Source organism: Triplophysa dalaica, chromosome 25 (genome assembly GCF_015846415.1).
Source record: "Triplophysa dalaica isolate WHDGS20190420 chromosome 25, ASM1584641v1, whole genome shotgun sequence".
Taxonomy (NCBI): Eukaryota; Metazoa; Chordata; class Actinopteri; order Cypriniformes; family Nemacheilidae; genus Triplophysa; species Triplophysa dalaica.
The window spans coordinates 10,382,050-10,396,901 of NC_079566.1; the positions used below are offsets into that span (position 1 = coordinate 10,382,050).

At 39.0% G+C, this 14,852-nt stretch overlaps 1 protein-coding gene across 1 annotated transcript in view; it reads left to right on the forward strand.

The window, feature by feature from the left end:
• LOC130416060 (fibrocystin-L-like) overlaps positions 1-14,852 on the forward strand; it is a 33,918-nt gene that overhangs the window by 7,178 nt on the left and 11,888 nt on the right. Inside the window, 28 exon segments of the mRNA XM_056742154.1 lie at positions 14-160; positions 296-420; positions 533-696; positions 782-948; positions 1,669-1,804; positions 1,887-2,041; positions 3,160-3,282; positions 3,932-4,037; positions 4,130-4,237; positions 4,410-4,574; positions 4,687-4,808; positions 4,941-5,073; positions 7,164-7,356; positions 7,447-7,589; positions 7,719-7,823; positions 8,510-8,698; positions 9,155-9,325; positions 9,533-9,744; positions 9,867-10,842; positions 10,932-11,180; positions 11,758-11,907; positions 12,169-12,340; positions 12,500-12,656; positions 12,870-13,026; positions 13,159-13,340; positions 13,342-13,369; positions 14,182-14,311; positions 14,493-14,734. Coding sequence (XP_056598132.1) covers positions 14-160; positions 296-420; positions 533-696; positions 782-948; positions 1,669-1,804; positions 1,887-2,041; positions 3,160-3,282; positions 3,932-4,037; positions 4,130-4,237; positions 4,410-4,574; positions 4,687-4,808; positions 4,941-5,073; positions 7,164-7,356; positions 7,447-7,589; positions 7,719-7,823; positions 8,510-8,698; positions 9,155-9,325; positions 9,533-9,744; positions 9,867-10,842; positions 10,932-11,180; positions 11,758-11,907; positions 12,169-12,340; positions 12,500-12,656; positions 12,870-13,026; positions 13,159-13,340; positions 13,342-13,369; positions 14,182-14,311; positions 14,493-14,734 — 5,107 coding nt within the window.

Genomic DNA, 14,852 nt, shown 5'->3' on the forward strand with positions numbered 1-14,852 from the left:
ATTTATGGTACAGTTTTCAGGCCGGGGGGTCCGGGTCTCTGATTCTGAAGCTTTCTGTGGCCGTTGGTCTCTGAGGAACCCAGGGATTATCTTTTACTTAAATGAATATACAGCATCCGGAACCTCCTACAGTCAAATACCACTAAATACGTACACCACAGTAAGCATCACCACACACTTAAAATTCTCAGTGAATAAATTTCCCTCGGGATAGAAATAACGTTTTCTACGATATTATAAATGCATTTGTTTTTTTTATCCAATGAAATATGGCTACATTGTATTGTTTCTATAGTTCTGCTTGGCCTACAAAGGCCGTATGATGAATCAACTTGAAGTGCACTTCAGTTACCAGACAAGTGCAGGTGTTTACCAACAGGCCACTAAACAAGTCTCTGTACAGTTTGATTCAACGGACAAGTATGTTTATGTGTCTTACATCAATCAGTTTAATGGATTTGCTATCTGCTATAAAAATACATTAAAACCAAAATAGAAGTCATTGTAGACATCCCTTTCCCCTCATTTTCAGGTGGAACTACAAGTGTGTGGATCTCCTGGATTCCCTTCAGCAAAGCTTCGTAGGCTCCAACTTCAGACTCCTTTACCTGAGATTATTTGAACAAAGCGCTTACTCTTATTACTACATTGATTCTGTTCACATTGGAGGGGAAATAACTGCTTTGGACCCCAACGGTACTTAAAAAATGCTTTTAGTTTTATTTTGATCGCTGATTGATACTGTATGTCGAATTCTGGTTTATACGTGTTTTTCCTTTAGTTATAATGCAGGGTAGACGGCCACCTGCTCTCGCCAGTTCAGGTCATTTCTTTTCAAGCTTTTCTGTGCGCAAACAAACAAAAGCTGCACAAGTCAGCTATGAGATCACAGCATCACCGCACAACTGTGCCTTTGGCATCCCGTTGCTTGAAATCGGCTTTCTACGGGTGAGTTAAAGGAATAGTTACACCAAAAGTAAAAATTCTGTCATCATTTACTCATCCTCGAGTTGTACCAAATCTGTATAAATGTATTTGTTGTGATGAACACAGAGAAAGATATTTGGAAGAAGTTCTTGGCAACCATTGACTACCATTGACTGTTAAGGGTATTCAAAAGTGCCCCAGAACAGTTTCTTCAAAATATTTTCTTTTGTGTTTAACAGAACAAAGAAATGTATACAGATTTGGAAAACATTGAATATTGTTCTAAATGTCAAGATTTTCTGTAAATAATGACTTAAAGGTCAGTTCAGTATATTCTTTAAAATGTCTCCATTTGTCCATCCATATTTTTTCTTGTTCTTTTTGTTTTGTATTTCTACATACTGTACAAATCTCGACTGAAGTGTCATCATGTAATTTGAAGTAACTTCCTCATAACTGTTAAGTTTCATAAGTCACAAAGATCTGTTATTACCATTTCTCTGAAATATTTTCAGCAGTTTGTGCATGGTCAACATATTTGTTGTTTCACAACCAACTCTCCTGACAGCCAATCAGACCTAAAATGAAAAAACAAAAATCTGATTTTATAGTAGGGTTATGTTGGGTACATTGGTTAATGGGCCTGCACACTTCTCAAGTTTAAGCGGTAAACCATAGCCAGGATTAGGACTTAATTTGTGTGTCAAATAACATTTGCAATCTTCAATGTTTGTCCTTTAGAAGCTAGAAAACAGCACAGAGGATCTACTGATTCAAAGCCAGGACAATGCCACAGTCACCATTACCCGCCCCCAGAAAGCCACCCCGCCACTTAATGGAACATTTAATGTGGAGATCTTCGGTCGACGTGTTGAGGGTAAACTCTCGCCCTATGAGTTTATTACTTAAAATAAGTTGCCTCACTGAATTTCTTGATGCCAGATATTTGTGTATCTCAGGGCTGCCAGTAGACATCAGTGCTGGGGACATGCAGTACGCACTACAGGGAATTCCAGAGCTCGGCCAACTGGATGTGCAGAGATATGGAGATTGTAGAGGTTACATTTGGGACATTCGCTGGCTCACTGTCCCTGGCAACCAGCCACTGATCAAGGCAAGAAACAATACACTGATAAATCAAAGCGGAATGACAAAGATCTGTCAACATTAAATCGACTGAAAAAAAACAGCACAGATGAGATCTCAAATATCTCAATTGTTTCTGCTAGACAGCATGACAATACATGATGATCAAACTGAGACTTTTGCTTAAGATTCCTGCTTAAAAGATTTCTCTCCAGAGATGAAAGTCAATGCAACTTAATGATGTTAATGGATGACAATAGATTAACAAAGTTCGGGAGAAGCCAGAGCATATAATTAAGACCAGCACATAAGTAGAGAAAGATTCTTACCCGAAGCCATCTCTCAAGGATTACACATTCCACCACCTCCCCGGCTCCTCTACTTGAGCTCTTGTTGATAGCAGAACTCCGGGGGGTGGGTTCGGCCGTTTCCGAGCTCGGCGCACTCGCCCCTACTGGGGGGCGGGAGCGTTCCGGGATAGGATGGAATCGACGAGCTCGGAACCTGCTCCCCGGACAGCACGCCAAACACGCATACTTTTACTACCCCTGCTATCTTCATTATCTGCTCAGGTGAACTCGTGAAAGTATTCTCACAACTGTGTCTTTTCTGAAATTCATTTCAAAACAACAACAAAGTCAAACATTTCAAAACAACATTGCCTGAGTAATGCCTTTCACATTATTATGTAATATTTATATTATATTATAATCTTACATGATGATGATTTTCGAATGAAATATGAAAAAAACAGAAGAAATTTTATTAGAAGAAATACAACTGATATAACTCGCAAATTAAAATTCTTTCATTGTTTGCTTTTTCATTACCTTAATGCTGTTTTTTATACTTTATGCTAATAAAATTCTATACAATAGTTTACAATGATCATGAACATTGCACTCCAAAAAACTGTCACTATAAAAAAAGTGTACATAGATTCTAAAAAAAAAAATGTGTGGTCCTAATGCGTTTTTAAAAAAAACAGGTTTTACATGGCATATAGGTTACAATAATTACAACGTTTTCAGTGTTGAGTTCACTATTGCTACATCGCCTATTTCAAGAGTTTGTTGTATCGATAAACAAGAAAATTGTTTAACAATATTGTTGACATTTCTGTTAAATCTATAATATGTTAACCAGGTTAATTCCTCTGCTGTGGTCGGTTTGAACCCTTCTATGACATCACAAAAGCTTGAACAAGGAGGCCTCTTCAAACAGAAAATTATGGGAGACTTTCTGCGCATCCCATCAGATAAACCACAGGTGCTTTTCTCACTACCAACAGATTTCAACACATTACTTGTTTGTCACACATGCATTGGTCCTCTGAAGGTGTGGCCTTTTGTCAAAGTCTTTAAAGTCCATTCCTCATGTCACCCGATGCCTTGCAGCGTGCACAGTTCAATGGAGTTACATTGTGTGCCAGCTGATTGTTGTTTATCTCTGTCTGAAAACTCAAGTGTTGAGGGGATTTTGCATGTCTGGGGAATTATGGGTCAAGCAAAGCATGAATGGTTTATTTGTGTTACAGACAGGTGCGCAACAAGTCAACAGGTCAAACGTGACTGTCACTGATAAAGGAAGAGAAAATCCAAAAATGAATATTATCATCCTGTGTTGTATGAATAAAATTTTTGAAAAGTAGTACACAGACAGTCATAGTCATATCATAGCTTTCTATCTTTATTATGAATATTTTATTATTAAATATATTAAGATGTATCTATTTTAATATATCTAAACATGTTTTAAATATTCTATTCTATTATGTTATTATTATATCATGTGAAATTAAGGATGGCAAAATATTAAATCTGGGTCCTGAATTAATACATCAGACATCAGCTGAAATCATATACTTTAGGTGTCCGAAAACATTACATTTAAATGAATCATTAACTTTATCCACAAGGTGGAGATTTTCATCAACGGCATCCCATCATGGTGTTCAGGTGATTGTAGTTTCACCTGGAGTGAGTCTAAGACCCCAACAGTGACCGGAGTTTCTCCTACAGAAGGTGCAGTAAATAAGAAACATCCACGTACAATACAATTCTGTTCTGTGGAATATTCTTTAAAGTTTTGGATGGTGGTATGTCTTGTATTATAGGTTCTAGTGGTTTGGCAACTGTTCTGAACATAACCGGATCTGGATTTGATGGTGGCAATGTCACAGTAAAGACTGGTGATGTGGAATGCTCTGTCCTAGAGGTTGAAAGTGAGTCAAAACCCCAGAATATCATCCTCATAAATCAAATCCAAATGAGAACTCTGTAACTTTTAGCCCATGTCTGATTGATGATGACAGTTTAGTAGATGTCAACACGTAGAGACTAAAAAAGCACTATTGAAGAAGAAATCTGATAAAGTATTTTTGTTATGCGTTCCAGACACATATATAACCTGCAGAGTTGGTGCAGCAAGTGCTGGCATCTATCCAGTGTCTCTGAGTTTCTCTGGCCTGGGTATTGCCCGATACAAGAACGGCACCAGTTTTAACTTCACACACCTGTTAGGAGTGACCTCCATACACCCCACCACAGGAAGTACAGCAGGTACATGACAACACTATAAAAGATCACTTGCAATAGCTCAACTTGGCTTAAACAAGTCTCAGCAAAGCAGTTGTCATGTTAAGATTTATAAATAATCATTGTGGTTTCACAGGAGGGGCGATTATGACTGTGTCCGGTTATGGATTCAGAATCAATACATCTGTCACCATTGGCACTCAGCCGTGTAATGTTATTGAAGCAGAATTTTCCCAGCTGAGATGCATAGTTCCTGCTGTAAGTGAATGTGTTTATAAAAAGTCAGCACCAATTTCTTTTGCCAATTAACATGTGGGTGGACCATTGAAATAAAATTCAACCATGTTGCAGTTCGATGTTTATAAATCTTTTGTGTGACATGTCAATCAGGGGTCATCAGGTGAACAGACTGTCACAGTGACCATGGGAGAGATAACAGCATTATCAACTGAATTCTTCACATACAACAACACTCTGATGGCCACCATCACTGCTGTCAGCCCACACACTACAACAGTATTTGGTAAGATTGCCTTGAATCTTCAATAAATTATTGGTATCTCATTTAAACATATTTAAAGACCTTTAAGGCTTTTTGATGGAAAAATAACTTTAATTCTGTGCACATTTCTAATCTTCCTGAAGTCGCTTTGGATTAAAGCATCCATTAAATGAATAAATGTAAAAATCTAAATGTAAAACATCAGAATCGGACTGTGGTATTGAGACTTCCTTAAATGCCTTCATTTTTTCCTAAATTTATTTGTCATGTCAATGCTGTCAACATTGACTGGATTCTGTAGTGTTGATAGTATGCTGGAAAATATGCACAGCATCAAAGAAAATAGACACTTTCAATACAATTAACCTTAAATATGGGCCCTTAGTACAGTTGTGGATCTGCACCGGCATACTTTCACACCCTCCTACACGCATAACATCATCAAACGAGCGACGTCTTGTATTGCCTTCTCATAAGGGCAGTAAATCGTTTCCCGCTCATTCTCCTTCACAACTCCTTACTGGTGGAACATTCTTCCTAACTCGGTCCGGTCAACCACATCTCTCACAACATTCAAAAAACTACTCAAAACTAGGGATGCTCCGATCAATCGGCCACAGATCGAAATCGGCCGATAATCACATTTAATGACTCGATCGGTACTCACTAACTTGGTCGATCTCACAAACCGATCGGAATTTGATGACGTCATCACACAAGGACATACGTTTGGTGCCGCAGTCATGTCTTGTGAAAGAGTGAGCAGAGAGCCTGTGCACATTCACTGTCTCCAAACAGGGTGTGAGTTTATTCTGTGTTGCGCAGGCCAATTGGAATAAGCTGTGGAGGCACTGCGGAAGCAGTCAAGCTTTCATAACAAAATGTTTTTGCAAAATGGTAATGTCATATGCTGATCAATCTCTGCAGCGCCAAGAGAAGAACACGCCAGTCTCTCTCTCTCGCACATAATAATCAAAAGCAACAGACACAATGACAAAAGGTCGAAAGACCAAATCTATGTTGCACATGGCAAATTCTGAGAATCTTTTTTACCTGAACTGAGTGTGAGTTGTGTTTTAAAAGCGTTTCCCGTTTTTTTAAACACAACTCACACTCAATTCAATTCTTTTTAAAACACACTCAGTTGTGTTTAAAAAAACGGGTTACCTTTTCTTCTCTGACGCGCACATAACGCAGGTGACCAAAACCACACTTTTAATAAACGAAAATCATCCTATCCAATGATGAAGTGGTTTTCCTGTTAACTTCTTTCTATTGTGATGTGTGTCATAAACACACAGACACAACGTGTAATGTTTGATTCATGACATAATGACTCATTTGAACTGATTCATTTAAATGACCGTTTAAAAGAACTGATATGTCAAACAATGAACTCAGAAGACTCACTATCTGAATCCTTCAAATCTGTCACTCAAAACACCTCAGAACGTTAGTGTGCTTAGGCCCTTTAGCAACAGTGGCTGGTAAGATTTAGTCTAAATAATTTATTTATATGACAATGTGGAGTAAATTACCTATAAAATCATTAGACAGAAGAGAGGTGAAACCAGAACAAAGCACAAGTTAGTATGTGATCAAAATAAAACTGCAATATTTAAAAAGGGATGGTTTTAAAAGGGGAAGTTTAATTGCCCTTATATGATTTTATCAAAATATTTATCAAATTACAGCTTATTTTGCAAACAGTGACCAGTAAGCTTATATCAGTTGTATGAAGCTTAAAGCATCGGGATCGGTATAGGCCGAGCATGATGACAGAAAATCGGTACTCGGTATCGGCTGCAAAAATCCTGGTCGGACCATCCCTACTTAAAACCCATTCTGTGAATACTTGACAGACACATGAGAAGAAAAAAAAACTATCCCTCTCTCTTTCTCTCAACAGGTAGTGGTCTAGCTATTGTTTTAACTAGTAACTTTGTATTAGTGCCTATTGTATTATTGCTCCTGTATGACATATCGCTTATTGCTCCCTGAATTCTCTGTAGGTCGCTTTGGATAAAAGCGTCTGCTAAATGACTAAATGTAAATGTATGTGTGTCTATTTTATAAAAGTAGTGACTGATTACTATTTTTTTGTGGTAAAGGATTAAGGATTCTCACCATCCTGGGCTCAAATTTTGAAGAGCGGGTCAATGGGAGCTCAGTTCTGGTTGGTGAGACTGAGTGTGAATTGTTGCAGTGGACCAATGAAAACATTACCTGCATGCTGCCCAAACTCACCCCAGCTGTATATGACATCCACGTGAGAGTCGGGAACCAGGGATACGCCTTAACCAGGTCTCAGATCACTCACTCTGTCATATTTTTTTAAGTTAAAAGCATACAGTCACAAGAGAAAGATTAAATGTTTGTGTTTTCTTCATGTAGTGCTGGTGTTAACACCACTATAGAGTTTGTTCTGAAGGTGACAGGCTTCTCTCCACCGATGGGCTCTTTGTATGGAGGAACCACCATCACCATCATAGGCTCTGGGTTCAGCTCGGTCCCATTAGAGAACAATGTGACCCTGGGTAAGACAAGAGCACGAAATGTTACGAAAGAGAACATTCTAGATCTGTGTAAGGTCAAGGTATTGATAACACTTAGTAACTGTTGTATTGTCATGGAACTTGTGACTCAGCAAAACTGTTTGTCTACAGGAGACACACAATGCAAGGTAACAGAAGCTTCGGACAAACAACTTACATGTGTAACCCAGCCAACCGAAAAAACATTCACTGTGACAAATCAAGGTTTCCAAACGGGTAATTTTTTTAAAATCTTTTTCATGGTCACACACATCAGCTGAATACTTCACAGGCAGTGACACAATAGCCGTCAATATCATCAATGACAGAAACGTCAGCAACAGTAAAATAGCAACTGATGTTTTTTTAAAGTCTTGGGTTTACAAAAGACAGTAGTGTTTTGTATATAATTGTTTCTTTTGTAATCTTTGATTTTTATTAAATCTAATTTTTATCTTTTAAATTATAATTCTGTTTTGTTTACCCTGCTGCCTTTTCTCACAAATTCTTGGTTGGTAAGGTTTGTGTGTAAAACAAGAGAAAAAAAATTAACAAAAGAAATCCAACATGTAATATCTGCAGTTAAAGTGAAATGAAAATGATTTCATCGTTTACTCACCCGCTTGTCCTAACAAGCCTGTATGAAGTGAACAGTGGCTAGTACCAACTTTCTTCAAAATATCATATTTTGTTTTCTTTGGAAGAAAGAAAGTCATAAAGGTTTGAAATGACAAGAGGGTAAGTAAATGATTCCATTCCTTTTTTTGGGGTGAACTATCACTTTAAGTCTGATTATCTTAATGTAAGCACAAATGTGTCTTATACTCTGTTCCTACTTCCTACTGCATTACAATTACAATTCTGTGACTACATGTGTCTGTTTGCATGATTGAATGCATTTTTTACCCGCTATGTGTGTTCAGTGTATGGTCAGGGTTACGCCTGGAGCCCGTCTGCACTTATAGTCTCAGTTGGGGACACAGTGGTTTGGAGTTGGGAGGCACCAGCTTTTGTGTCTGATCTGGGCTACAAGGTCTTCAGTGTGTCCAGTCCAAGCAGTACTGATCATGATGGCATTACCTTCAACAGTGGAGACACCAAAACATCTAGAGGTACAAACTCACAACCTCAGAAACCATACACCAACAACAATTAAATTACTTTTTCTCTGCATACATACTGTATAGTTTATAGTCCAGAATTTAACGGTACTCAATCATTTTCCACTAGGAGCATGAAATATGTTCCGTTAAAATATATTTGATATTAATAGTCTATATATGCCATAGATTTGCATACTGGACAAGTTATTTGGCAAATTTTGTATGTCTACTGTACCTTTTAATAGCTACACAACATACTGACACCACAAGGTTGAAGTTATGTTTGGTTGCCAGTCACTGCAGAAAACAATGCATTGACAATAGTTTCATATACAAAATTCCTTTTGCGGTAAATTAAAGCTACATTCTAGTAAAGAAAATGAAGAGGACGATAAGAATTGGTGACACAACATTAGATCGGGGAAAATCTGACGCTCTTGCTCTTTGTACCTGTTCTAGCTTTAGGGTTTTTCAGCTATCGTTTCACATCTCCTGGAGTTTATTACTATAGTAGCGGCTTCATTGACTCTTATAACCAGAAGACGCTACAGGGCGTAGTGACCGTCAGACCTCTGGAGAAGAGAAATGTTGACCTTCAGGTGTCTGTAGCTGGAATACAGGCCTCTGTGAATTTAGGTACAACAACAACACTTTAATTTTGTGTAAATTTTATACCACTACCATCAGATAATTGCACTGCAAGGGTAACAACTGCTTTTTAAGATGGGATAAAGAATGTATTTGAACACAGAAACATTACGTACTGTACATCGGCTTTAGACTCTCATTGGCTTGGTGGGGAATAGGTGGATACAGCATGACCCATTTCTCTGTCCTCCGCAGTCTCAAGGCAAACGGGGTCATCTGAGTCACAGTGTGTGGCCACTCCCGACTGTCAAATGGGGGTTTCTCATGACCCCTCTACAGGTCTGTACTTCACATTTATCTCCTGTGCCACTCCTACTGTAAATAACATTACTCCTCACCACGGCACCACACATGACATCATCACCATCCAGGGATCTGGCTTTAGCAGCATCTCCTGTGCAAATGAGGTGAGGTGAAATGGTCAATAAAAACATCCAAACTGACCTCAGTTAAGGGAATGTCAAAGATATAAAATGCAATATATAGGACAATATATATATAGAAGATAATTTTTGTTTGCCAACTAAAGGTTGATGTTGGAGGTCATCCGTGTCGTGTCATCAGCAGCACTTCAACTCAGATTAACTGCAAACTCAGTCCCGACAGCGGCGCTCCAGTGGGCACCCTCCTACCCATAACCCTCCGGGTCAACAACTTGGGTACAGCCATCATGACAATGCCGAATGAGAGCGACCGCAGATTTGTGGTTCTACCTGTGGTTGATTCCGTCTCTCCCTCTGTGGGCAGCACGACCGGCTACACACGTCTCTCCATCTCTGGCTCTGGTTTTGTGAACGCATCTGTGATGGTGGCAAATGTTCAATGTAATGTAGTTTCCATGAACTACTCACAAATAGTGTGTGACACTTCACCGTCTGTGGCCCGCAGAGGAAATGTCACAGTCTATGTACACAAAATTTCTTCCTCTTGCAGTTCTGAGTGCATGTATGAATATTCTCAGTCTGTTACACCAGTTGTCTCCAGCGTGTCACCTGACTCTGTTACTGGAAACTCTACTACTGTTGTGGTCACTGGCAGTGGATTTGGGAACAATGCAGCTGATTTAAGGGTATCTGCTAGTAACACTATGCTGGAAGTCACAGGGGTTACAGATGACAACATCACACTTTTGGTCGGTGCTCTGCCCGCTGGGCGACATGCCCTACGAGTGGTGGTCTTGAGTAAAGGTCTCGCCACAGGACTCGTCCACCTGACCAGCACACCACAGGCCACCATCCAACCAACATCAGGAAGCATTGCTGGAGGAACTCCACTCTTGATCGAAGGAAATGGCTTTGTTGCAGAATATACCATTGTGAATCTTGATGGCATCCGTTGCCAGATTGTAGAAGTGACCCCAGACAGAGTGAAATGTTTAACACCTCCTCATGCAAAGGGAGAAGTGCGGGCTGATATTTGGGTGTATGGTGTTCTGTACCCGCAACTACGTTTCAACTACACCATCACACAAACTCCAAATGTCATCTCAGTGAGTCCAGTAACAGGTAAGAGTCAGGTTTCTTGCTTTCTGTATATCAGACTGTTTACTTACCGTTAAAGACATAATAATGCTAATGACATCTTTTCATTACAGGTCCTGTTGGAACACAGATCATCATCTCTGGTTCAGGCTTTGGCACAGACGCAGCGCTCGTCTCAGTGAACATTGATGCTGTGGGTTGTAATGTGACATCCATCACAGATACACAGCTGATGTGCACTGTCGGGAAACACGCAGGAGGAACGTTTCCGGTTAGGTTATATCATCAGGTCAAAGGTCATGCCTTATCTCAGTCCATCTTCAGCTATGAGCTGCTGCTGACAGGGGTCACACCAAACGAAGGTAATTAATATTTCATTTAAATTCATGAGGACCAAAACAGAATGTAGTTGAAATTTTAACTGTTAGCTATAGGATCTAAATCGGGGGTTCTCTCTCAAAAAGGCCTCCCATTGTATTCAACAATATAATGGCCCCACTCACAAAACCTCAAAATTACTAACCAGTAAAATATTTGAGAGTTTATTATTAACTGGAAAAACGTTTATTAACTATAAAAATTGGCAAATAATATGAAATATATATATTTTTATATTTTCTCATTTTAAAATATTGGTGTCATCTTGAAACCCCCTTGGAAGTCAGCTGGGGCCCCCTGTTGAGAACCACTGATCTAAACACAGCACAATCGCAAAATAATATAAATCAGAGTTGTTCATTTTTTCTGATTCAGCCTATATTATGTCTTTACTCTTGCATTTTGTTGAGACTTTATCATGTTTGACTGCTATTGTCCAATGTAAAATCTGGGTTCTGAGGCAAAATCATATAAAATTCACTGTTTAAAAATATTCCTGCTGTACATTCTTCATATAATTTTTATTAGAAAATAAAGTGTCACGATGTTCTGTTTTTTTAGGAAGCTTTGCTGGAGGAGCTCTTGTTGCTATTAAAGGTTCTGGATTCGACCCAAACACCACCAGAGTTCTTATCTGTGACAGAGAATGTAACGTGGACATGCAGACCTCCACATCTGACCAACTGAACTGTGAGGTCCCCTACAACAATGGTATGCACTACTTTCTCAAAAGCATTGTGTGTGTGTCTTAAAAATGCATGGTTTGTATAATAAACAATATTCTATCATTGTACCATGAGATCGAAAACAATTATCTCTTTAGAAAATGAAAAAATGCTGAAAAATATGATGCCATCAATGCTTAAACAAGTCAGTCAAAAACGAGAAAAAAACCTTTGCGATAGCTGAGACAAATTTAAGATGAAAAGAACGATCTGTCTGTCTGCTACAGCGCATGTTTCTGTCTTTCAGGGAATAAAACAGAGGTCTGCATGGTTTCAGTGATGAATGGAAATGATACAGTCAACATCACATCCGGCTACACGTACAGATCATCTTTAACTCCTGTGATCACTGATGTCACACCACGCAGGGGAGGAACAGCTGGAGGAACCAGACTCACTATTACAGGCTCAGGTTTTAGGTGACAAAGCAGAACTACAATAAAACAGCAAAAATCTGTATAGTAATAAATAAATAAATGTACATTAATGTGAGCAATATTACAATATTTAACATCTTAAAAATCCTAAAATATAATTATCAGCCGTTTGATAAATGAAGCCTCTTGTCTCACCAGTAGTTCAGACACCAGTGAAGTTACTGTGACTATTGCGGGATCTGTCTGTGATGTCCAATCAGCCAATGAGACACAGATTATTTGTGTGACCAACGATCAACCAAAATCCCAGGAAACTAAAGTGCGAGTCCTGATAGGAAAGAGAGGAATCGCCAGAATGGTAACACCAAGATGTATTTAAGATCAGATTATCCAAAAGTTAAATAACTACAAACAGACCAAACGGTTTACAATATCTAAAAACAACTATCAGCCAAAATCAACCTATAAATCTTAACCCCTCTGAAACTAAAACCCTGAGTTTTGGTTTATTAAATTACTGCTGACAGGTTATGTTACAACCAGTGCTGAAGATGCTTCTTCTGTTTTTCAGGATCGTGCTGATTTCTTCTACATTGACTTGTGGTCATCTCCCTATACATGGGGTGGTCTCTCTCCTCCTGAGAAGGGCACATTTGCTGTAATCACTGCTGGTCAGACCATCCTGTTGGACACCAGCACACCTGTCCTAAAGATGCTCCTAATACAAGGTGTGTTCTTTTACACAAATTCTACAATCTTCAATTTATTGTATAAAATCCAAAGGTAAACAACCTTAAGCCAGCACACCAACACACATTATACACTGACGGCTTTGCGAATGTTATTATGTTTCTTTTAAGGCGGGCGGCTGATTTTTGATGAGGCAGATATTGAGCTACAGGCGGAGAACATTCTGATCACAGATGGTGGAGCTTTACAGATAGGCACAGAGCAGCAGCCCTTCCAGCATAAAGCCATCATCACGCTTCATGGACACTTGCGGTCTAAAGAACTTCCTGTCTACGGTACCAAGACCCTCGGCTGTCAGAGAGGGAGTGCTGGATCTGCATGGTATGCTTGTACAGTAGCCTACAGTATTAAAGTAACACTTTGTTTTTTTTCAACCTTAAAAAAAATGTCTCTAAAATTATTTCAGTGGTAGAATTACTCTTAACTGGACCAATTCTACTGCCACTTCTACCCGAATAGCCTCATAGCGGCCACAACTACACCCTGTAAGTTCGGTACACAAAGCCCCGCCATTCCCCTGCCTGCGAAAGAGTGCGAAATGGTTTCCAAAAAACTTTTCTGCATTCGCCGGTTCCATCATCTTTGTAAATAAATTCATGCTGCACACGGGGAAGCTTATACAGCGACATTATTTACAACACTGGTAACAGACAATTGCGCTTATCAACCACAATGGGAAGCCCGTAAGCAAAAGTGTTGATTTAATTCTAAAAGCATAATTGTGAAGAATCATTCATAATGTTTAAAATGTTATTTCCGTTGTAATTATATACTATATAGTAATATCTATTTTTTTCAAATTATATAGTGAGCACATCATAAATATGCATCACCCTTTGCTTTCATGATGGACAAACTCTGCCAGCTTTGTTTATAATGTGACTAAACTGTGATTTTATAAACAAGATTCAAAATTTCAAAGTCAGATACACAACCCTCTGTAGGAAATGAGGTTATCCTCACAGATTTAGAAATTACCTACATTACAGTGCCAAAAGCGTTGGTTAAATAACAAAGAGCCCTAGAATGACTTCACAGAGGTGCTACATTTCCTTGATACAGACACCACCGATCACTTCCTACTGTAACATGTTTTGTTTAAGGTTTTCCTTTCCTTTGTTTCCTCCCTTTAGGAATCCCAGTACCTATTACATGGACTCGTCTTTCTCAGACTGCACAAAGTGGCTCCAGCACTCTGACACTGATGGATGCCGTCACCTGGAAGGCCGGAGATGAAATTGTCATTGCTTCCACAGGGCACAGGTACAATTTGGAATTTATTGAAGAGAAACCACTGAATCATATAGAAACACAACTTCAAACTAGGAACTTGGAATGAGCAGCTAAAATTCAAATTAGGCTGTTATGTATAAGAATATTTATGCATTGATGTACAAAGAAAAGCAAGCAATTCTTTTCAGAAAATGTTCTTATGAATCCACAGACACAGTCAGAGGGAGAATGAGTTGAGGAGAATTGCCTCAGTATCAGATGACGGCAGGACCCTCAATCTCACTGAACCCCTCACCTACACTCATCTGGGTTTGTCCGTCAATCTGCCTGATGGGACTGTTTTTCAAGCAAGAGCAGAGGTGGGACTTCTTACCAGAAACGTTGTTATCCGTGGATCCAACAACCAGGAGTGGAATGATCAGATTCCAGATTGCCCTGATGGATTCGACACAGGTTTGAGTGTTTCTCCATCTGAGAGAGTTATTCATGCTCATTAAAACATCACTTGGCCAACAAATCTAGCAACCAAATTCCAATAAATTGTGTTAATGATATTCATATATTCTTACAG